The sequence below is a fragment of the Mus caroli genome, chromosome 17 (assembly GCF_900094665.2).
Source record: "Mus caroli chromosome 17, CAROLI_EIJ_v1.1, whole genome shotgun sequence".
NCBI lineage: Eukaryota > Metazoa > Chordata > Mammalia > Rodentia > Muridae > Mus > Mus caroli.
This window is the reverse complement of record NC_034586.1, coordinates 31,638,988-31,647,518: the sequence shown is the minus strand read 5'-3', so window position 1 is coordinate 31,647,518 and position 8,531 is coordinate 31,638,988. Positions and strand designations below refer to the sequence as shown.

Sequence of the window (8,531 nt, the reverse complement as noted above, 5' to 3'; positions counted from 1 at the left end):
GCCTCGAACTCAAAAATCCGCCTGCCTCTGCTTCCCGAGTGCTGGGATTAAAGGCATGCGCCACCACGCCCGGCCCTCTTGTCCTTTTTTTGTTTGTTTTCTGAGACAGGGTTTCTCTGTGTAGCCCTGGCTGTTCTGGAACTCACTCTGTAGACCAGGGGTCCTCAAACTCAGAAATCCACCTGCCTCTGTGTCCCAAGTGCTGGGATTAACGGCATGCGCCATCACGGCCCGGCTCCTCGCTCCTCTTTCTTTTGTTTAAAGACAAGGTCTCACTATGTGGCCCTTGGTGACCTGGAACTTAATACATAGATACAAACCAGGCTGGCCTCAAGTTCAAAACAATCAGATGTCTGCCTCCTTCATGCTGAGATTACAGGTGTGGGCCACCACACCCTGCCCTCAGCTTTTTTCAACTGTGTGTGAGTGTGTCATGAGGTGTGTTTGTAAACCAGAGGATAATTTGGAGGAGTTGACTGACCTCTGTTAGGCTTGGCGGAGGGTCTCACTGGCTGAGTCCCTTATTTCCACCTCCCCTAGTGGCAAGATGATTCTAGCAATTCTCGGGAATCCTGTGCCTGGGAAGGGGCCTGGGACTGGCCAACGTGGGGCCGTGGCAGTGGGCATGGATGTCTGGGCTGCACTCACCGGCAGATGATCTTCTCGGTGCGCACAGCTCGGTTCCCTACCCCGAGCCTAAGCTTTCGATTGAGCTGCAGTGCAAACCACACATCAGAGCGCTCTGGGGTCAGATCCCATGCCGTGTCTCCTTCTTTGTTCCGAAGCTCAGGGTTGGCTCCACGAGACAGGAACAACCTGAAGAGGAACAGAAGGCTTAGGTCAGAGATTGGACAGTGGGGTGTGGGTGCCAGGGGTTGCGGAAGCTAAGGGCTTACAGAACACAGTCATGGTAGCTCTCCCTGGCAGCTATGTGCAGGGGCGTGTCCCCATGGTAGTTGACAGCATGGAGGTCACACTGGGCATTCAGGAGGACCTCAGCGATGGCGGCACTACCCGTGAAGGAGGCCCAGTGCAGGCAGATGTTTTCCTCCTGTGGAGGTGAGAGGCAGAGACTTGGTTGCAGGTGACACAATTCTTGAACTGAGCCCCCACTCTGCATAGGGGTCCCGCTGCTACCCACCCCAAGTCCTCTGAGCCCCCTTGAGTGTCCCTCACATTGTCAGTCAGGGTGACGTCAGCACCCCGGGTCAGCAGCATACGAATCACATCAATGTGCTTGTGCTCGGCTGCCCAGATGATGGGCGTCCAGCCCCCACTGTCCTGAGGGAAGAAAGGAGGAAGGGAATGAGGGCCCAGACTTGCTGGCCAGAAAATAGGAGCTCAGGGGCATTTCTGGAAACAGCCAAAGCCAGAGAATGGGTATCCACAGATGCACCCCCACCCCCAATGCTCACAGGGAACCTTACTGGACACACTCAGAGATAAGAGAAGGGACTCGAGTTCCATGAACCAAAATAATAAGGGAACCAACGTGGGCAGTGGGAGGTAGTGGGGGAGGGTCAGGTCAGCTGAGGAAGAAGCGGGGACTGATGCCCAAGGGACAGACAGCCAAGGAATCTGTGTACGGCAGGGGCAGTCAGGTTGCTAACCTGGGCATTGACGTCCACCTGCCCTGTGCTCAGTAGCAGGCTGACCATTTCCAAGTTCCCAATTTTGGCTGCATGATGTAGACAGGTGGAGCCATCCTCTTCCTGAGGGAAACACGAGCCAGTGAACCCTTTAGCTAGCACCCGTGCCGAGGTATCCCTTCTTCCTCCCACCACCCAGCTCTCCAGTGCCATCCCGCACCTTGCTGTAGACACAGCCACCTAACTGCACCATGTAGCGGGCCACCTCCAGGTGGTTGTTCACCACGGCCTCCATTAGTGGTGTGCGTTGTTGCTTATCTACGGCATTGATGTTGGCTCCTGCCTGTGAGGAGAGTGTGAAGGCTGGCACCAGGGAGAGGGGATGCTGGGGAGGGGTTGGACAGTGGGAAGGGTCATGAGGACTGACCTGCAGCAGCACATGACAGATCTCTACCGACCCCTTCTGGGCGGCCGCGTGCAGGGGTGTGCGCTTACTCTGCTGGTCGCTCTGGAAGTTGGGGTCCAGGTTGTCTACTGCAGGCAGAGACAAGAGTTAAGAGAGCTGAGGGTGGGACAGCCCTGTACCAAGGGAGGCTTCCCAGGATTCCCCACTAGGCAAGCTGTGCCAGCCCCTCAGTACTGCCCTGCACTAGAGGAGCACTCAGCCTCCGGGCCGGGAAAGCTTATAAGTTGTGCACTGAAACAGTGCCTATCGCCAACAGGTTACCACTGCTGCCACCATCGAGGGTCACGTGACCTTCCCTTCCTTGCACAGCCCTTGGGGTGGGGTCAGACACTCACACAGCATAAGGATCACCTTCTGCAGCTCCCCCTGCTTCACCGACAGGTATAGCTGCCGTGGGTGGAATCGCAGCTTCTTCCGCCTGTCAGGGGATGGAGGGGGAGAAGGTGGGCTGCTCAGATTTAAGTACCGACAGCAACACCTGCGTTTCTGGCCCAGTCACACCCTGAAAACAGCACAAACTCACCTCTCAGACTCCTGGATGACCAAGGCTTTTTCCAGGGCTTCCCTGCCCGGCCCTGGGGGTAGACCCACAGCCGAGAGGCAACCCCCATTAGGCAGAGTCAGCGAAGGCCCTGAGCTGTCGATGGTGTCGGCCAGGGGATCACAGGGTGGGCGCCGCGGCTCTCCATGCCCTCGCATTCGGGCGCTGTGGAAGAAGGTTTTGAGGTCTGGGGGCAAGGGAGATAAGATGGGTAACCAGGTGGTGGTGATGGAGAGGCCAATACCTGGGCTGGGAGGTATCCGCTCGTCCTGGGGCATCGTGTGCCAGGGGTGGCAGAGCAGGAGCTGCGGTGCCAACTGGGGGTGTTCCCCCATCGCCCCGAGGAATGGTCACCTCCTGGGCCTCTGAAGCATCCTCTCCACAGTGGGGACAGAAGACCATCCCATTGAGCTGGGATACACAGGCCTTATGGAAGCGGTGAGCTACACGGAAGTCAGGGTGGCATTCCAGGAAGGTGCCCTGGGGAAGGGAGAGGCGGCAGTCAGCCCCCGAGCTCTCTCGTGCTGGCCAGACCACCCATCCACCCCAATGGTCACTCACCGCTGTGCAGAAGTAGCCACAGCCCGGGCAGCAATGGTGCTTGACCATGCGGGCTCGATGGGCCTCACAGAGCACCATCAGCGCCACGCGACTAGACGGCCGCATGGTCTCCCGCTTAAGGATGGCAGCATTGCAGCCCAGGAGCTAGGGGTGAAGGAAGGTGGGGGCATGTGGGTGAGGCCAGGGCCCAGGCTAGCTCACCCTGGGCCCCCTAAGCCAACAGCACCCAGACCCACCTCTCCATCCACACTCTCTGTGGCCATGCACTTGTGCCCTGCTCTCTCGCTGATGCGGTCAATCTTAGGAGCCTCCATGCGGCAGCTGCAGAGGGGCAGCTCCTCAAACCCGCGCTCCGTCTCCAGTGAAGACGTGTCATTGGAGACCCCTTAGACAGGAAGAGACAGAGATGATGGAGGCCTTGCCCCTCACCCACTGGGAGGGTCCCCTCCTTTCCGCCCAGCCACCCCATCATGTTCTAGAACCCCAAAGCCTGGCACGGACACCCCAGCTGTGGCAGGGTTTCCCTCCACCCCCGTGGGCACCCCCTGGTGGTTCCCTGTCCCGGCAGTTGGCAATTAATTACCAGCGTGGTTGGGGGAGAGGGTCCCCTCGCTGGGCAGCTCCAGGGACCCCAGAGGAACCTCCATGTACTCACTGGGCCCTGAGGAACCCACACCATTCACTCCTGACACAGAGACAGAGAGAGTGAGAGTGGGGGCTCGCGGGTCCTGGGCGCGTGCGCACATGCGGTCTACACAGTGAACATGCACGAGCATCCGAGTGTGTACTGCTCTCTGGGGCCGGAGGAGGGGACCTGAGAGCAGAGGAGCCGTCTTACCTCTTGGCTCCTTGGCCCTCGGAGGCTCTCGTTTCCGCCGTTTTCTAGATGGCTTCACCCACGGGCTGTCTTTCCGCCATTTCTTCTTGGCCTTGCGCCGGCCACTAGAACCGCTCTGTGGAAGAGGAAGATTCAAGAGTTCTGCTCCCGGCTCAGAATAGCTCCCCCGCTCCTCCAGGTAGGCCGGTCTCTGCTCTTACCCTGTCTGACTGATTGCCCGACTCCTCGTCCTCCTCTTCTTCCTCTTCCTCTTCTTCTTCCTCCTCCTCTTCTTCCTCCTCCTCCTCTTCCTCCTCCTCCTCTTCACTCAACTGTTCAGCTAGAGCTTCAACTTCAGACTGAAAGAGAAAAATTAGGCTGGGAAACCAGCAAACGGCAGCTCTCTCGGTGACTCCTGAGGCCCCATATCATCACCACCACCCCACCAGGAAAAGTTCCCGGTGGGAGATGTGGGCAGGAGGCAGGAAAGGATGGATAGGGACAGAGGCACAGAATGCCACACAGCAGTGACAAGGGCTGATCTTAGGAAACACTCGGACAAGACTACCCATGGCAACAAAACTACTCCACTAACGAGGCGCTAAAGAAGGGGTCAGGCTGCCATCACCAGAAACCACAGGCCCAATGTCAAAGTTTTCTTTTTGTTTGTTTGCTTGGAGACAGGGCCTCACTAGGTAGTCCTGGCCACTACCTGGAACTCACGGAGACCCTACGCCTCTGCCTCTGGAGCGTGTCTGACCAGTACAAGAACTGACCAAACACCCTACACAGCTCCCAAAGACACGCAACAGGAAGGAGGCATTGCAACCACTGCCACATTTTCTTCCCCCCCCCCCAAAAAAAAACAAAAAGCAGAAGCAGCAGCAGACATGGCGGCGCATGCCTGTATCCAAACGTGGGAGACAGAAGCAAGAGGATCAGCTCAGGAGCAGGGGCTGGCGAGATGGCTCACTGGGTAAGAGCACTGACTGCTCTTCTGAAGGTCCTGAGTTCAAATCCCAGCAACCACGTGAAGGCTCACAACCATCTCTAATGAGATCTGACACCCCAGACAGCTACAGTGTACTTATTTATAATAATAAATAAACCTTTAAAAAAAGAAAAAAAAAAAAAAGATGCTGTTGCTCTTGCAAAGGACCTGGGTTCAACTCCTAGCACCCAAATGGTGGCTCACAACTGTCTATAACTCTGGTCCCAGAGCATCAGTGTCCTTCTGACTTCCAAGGGCAAGAGGCATGCAGATGGTACAATATACACGTGGGAAAAAAACGCTCATATACATTAAAAAACAACCCAGAAGCTCAGGGTCAGCCCTGCCTACATAGCAAGTTTGAGGACAGCCTGGGTTAAATGACTGCACCCTGAGACAAACAGCGTGAGGCACTTGAAGGGAATCTCACCTCTAGAACTATGAACACTTTAATCAGCTCGTAAGCAAACGAGGAGGAAGAGGCAGGTGATGTAGAAGTTCAAGCCTAGGCTAGAAAGTGAGACTTGGGCTGGCGAGATGGCTCAGTGGGTAAAGAGCACTTACTGCTCTTCTGAAGGTCCTGAGTTCAAATCCCAGCAACCACATGGTGGCTCACAACCATCTGTAATGAGATCTGACGACCTCTTCTGGTATGTCTGAAGTTAGCTACAGTGTACTTATGTATAATAATAAATAAATCTTTGAGCCGGGCGTGGTGGCGCACGCCTTTAATCCCAGCACTCGGGAGGCAGAGGCAGGCGGATTTCTGAGTTCGAGGCCAGCCTGGTCTACAAAGTGAGTTCCAGGACAGCCAGAGCTATACAGAGAAACCCTGTCTTGAAAAACCAAAAAAAAAAAAAAATAATAAATAAATAAATAAATAAATAAATCTTTGGGCCAGAATGATCAGTGACTTAGCGAGCGGGGTTGACCGGAGCAAGCAGAGGTCCTAAAATTCAATTCCTAACAACCACATGAAGGCTCACAACCACCTGTACAGCTACAGTGTACTTACATACATAAAATAAATAACTCTTTAAAAAAATAAAGTGAGACTCTGCCTCAAGCCCACCCCCATTTAGAAAAAGAATGCCTTTAATCCCAGCCACTCGGGAGGCTGAGGCAGACAGACTATAGGAGTGGGTTAAGGCCGGGCTATTCCCAGGCAACTTGGTAGAGAATGAGGTCTGAAATTATTTAAGTAGCAGCTCAGTGCTTGCTCACCCTGCGAGGCCTTGAGTTTAATCCCTCAATTGGCAAAAATAAAGCACAGGCCTGTTGCAATGCACTTGCAGAGCCCCAGGCTCAACCTCAAACACGCGGGAAAATTCTGAAAGCTCAAACCCAGAAACCGTAAGAGATTAAGATCCCCAGAGCTACATCGAAAGAGAACCAAGCTGGAGATGCTGTCCTCTAACCCCAGGATGAGTGCGCACACAGTGTGGCAGTATGTTCCTTTCAACCCAACACTAAAGAGGCAAAGGCAGGCAGATTTCTAGGAATTTGAGGCCAGCTTGGTCTACTAGTGAGACCCTGTCAAACAAACAAGACTAGCCAAAAGCCAATGAAGCAAACAATACAAAGGGAGCAAACAAGGCAGGGAGGAGGCTGGGTTGGAATGAGAGGATCAGAGATGAGATAAGGGATATAAGAAACAGTTGCAGACTACACAGGGCGGTGAACTAGAGCTATTAAAGGGAAAGAACAGACTGGGTAGGGAAGCTTGAGAAGAGCACACCAGCACACCTTGCTGTCAGAGTCCACCCGCTCATCCACAGAGTAGGCGTCATAGTACAGGCTGAAGTCATCGCCCACCACCGTCTCCCACTCCTCCAGGGGCCTGGGCTCTCCCTTCTCCAGGATTATATCTCCTGAGCCCCCGGCAGAGCCCAAGTCCTCGGACTAGAAAAAGATGACAGAGTCTGAGGTTCCTGGCTCCAGCCCACCAATCCACCCCTCCCCTCCGCTCCCACCCCCACCAGGTAGGTCTTTCTCTCCAGCTTACCAGGCTACCAGAGTTCAGCTTCCTCCTTTTGGCCACATCTGGAAAGACAGAAAAGTGAACTCTCAATCCTGGGACAGACTACACAAGCCACCTGGAGTGTGTGGGAGGAGCAGAGGTGACTGACCTGAAGTCACCTTCCCCAGATGCACGTCATCACTCATGCGGAAATGCTGGACTTCAGGGGGCCGCTTCTCAGGGATTGGAGGCTGGAGCAGGAAGGAACACTTTTCAGTTAGAAGGTTACTCACCCAGGCTAGGTGTGGTGGGCTACACCTTTCATTCCAGCACTCCGGGAGGCAGGCAGATCCGAGACCCAGGCCAGCTAGGGCTACAGAGTGAGTGAGACCCTATCTCAAAAACAAACAGAACACCCAACGACAAAAAGGGAGCCTGGAAATATGCAACATAGAGAAAACTTGAAGGCACTGTGCTAAGTGAAATAAGTGAGCCACCAAACTAAAGTTATGGGTTTGTTCCCTCAGCTTGGGGCCCAGGTGGGAGTGTTGTGGCTGGCTGTACCTCAAAAATGCTATCTGGGGGACTGGCGAGATGGCTTAGTGGTTAAGAGCACTGACTGCCCTTCCGAAGGTCCTGAGTTCAAATCCCAGCAACCACATGGTGGCACACGACCATGTGTAATGGGATCTGATGCCCTCTTCTGGTTCGTCTGAAGACAGCTACAGTGTACTCACATATAATAGTAAGTAAAGCTTTGGGCCAGAGCTAGTGGGGCTGACTGAAGTGAGTAGGTAGGGTTGACCAGAGGGAGCAGAGGTCCTAAAAGTTCAATTCTCAACAACCACACGAAGGCTCACAACCATCTGTACAGTGTAGTCACATACATTAAAACAAACAAACAAACAAACAAACAAACAGAACTCCCATAAATCTTAAAAAAAAATAAGAAACGAGTTTTTAAAAAATGCTACCCCAAGGGCTGGAGAGATGGCTCAGCAGTTAAAAGCGCTGACTGCTCTTCTGAAGGTCGCAAGTTCAAATCCCAGCAACCACATGGTGGCTCACAACCATCCATAATGAGATCTGATGCCTCTTCTGGGGTGTCTGAAGACAGCTACAGTGTACTTACATATAATAAATAAATAAATCTTAAAAAAAAAAAATGCTACCCCAAGCCATCACATCTGATCAGCAGTTAATGGTGTGGGAGGCCAAGCCTGGTGAACTGAATTCACTCCCAGAGACCCAGATGGTGAGAGAGAAAGGCTCTCATAGTTCTGTTTGTATTGTTGGGGTGTTAATTTGTTTTTTGTTTTGTTGTCTTGGGGCAGGGTGTTACACGTTACAGGGTAGATCACTCTGTAGATCAGGCTGTCCCAAATCTCACAGAGATCTTCCGGTTTCTGCCTCCCAAATGCTGGGGTTAAAGGTATGCACCACCACTTCTGGCTAAATTTAATTAAAAAACAACAAAACAAAACAAAACAAAAAAAACAAAAACCCGGCCGGGCGGTGGTGGCGCACGCCTTTAATCCCAGCACTTGGGAGGCAGAGGCAGGCGGATTTCTGAGTTCGAGGCCAGCCTGGTCTACAAAGTGAGTTC

At 53.5% G+C, this 8,531-nt stretch overlaps 1 protein-coding gene across 5 annotated transcripts in view; it reads right to left on the bottom strand.

The window, feature by feature from the left end:
- Ehmt2 (euchromatic histone lysine methyltransferase 2) overlaps nt 1-8,531 on the bottom strand; it is an 18,327-nt gene that overhangs the window by 5,478 nt on the left and 4,318 nt on the right. For 2 of the 5 annotated variants that reach the window (XM_021149784.2, XM_021149782.2), the window contains 17 exons: nt 7,095-7,176; nt 6,971-7,008; nt 6,712-6,867; nt 4,196-4,333; nt 3,996-4,110; nt 3,741-3,842; nt 3,394-3,542; nt 3,158-3,301; nt 2,841-3,076; nt 2,579-2,761; nt 2,391-2,473; nt 2,017-2,123; nt 1,810-1,932; nt 1,611-1,712; nt 1,177-1,281; nt 897-1,051; nt 649-816 (listed from right to left, as the gene is read on the bottom strand). In XM_021149784.2, the coding sequence (XP_021005443.1) occupies nt 649-816; nt 897-1,051; nt 1,177-1,281; nt 1,611-1,712; nt 1,810-1,932; nt 2,017-2,123; nt 2,391-2,473; nt 2,579-2,761; nt 2,841-3,076; nt 3,158-3,301; nt 3,394-3,542; nt 3,741-3,842; nt 3,996-4,110; nt 4,196-4,333; nt 6,712-6,867; nt 6,971-7,008; nt 7,095-7,176 (2,186 nt within the window). Of the gene's footprint in view, nt 1-648; nt 817-896; nt 1,052-1,176; nt 1,282-1,610; nt 1,713-1,809; nt 1,933-2,016; nt 2,124-2,390; nt 2,504-2,578; nt 2,762-2,840; nt 3,077-3,157; nt 3,302-3,393; nt 3,543-3,740; nt 3,843-3,995; nt 4,111-4,195; nt 4,334-6,711; nt 6,868-6,970; nt 7,009-7,094; nt 7,177-8,531 lie in introns of all 5 variants that reach the window. The other 3 variants (XM_021149786.2, XM_021149783.1, XM_021149785.2) reach the window with 2 other exon arrangements.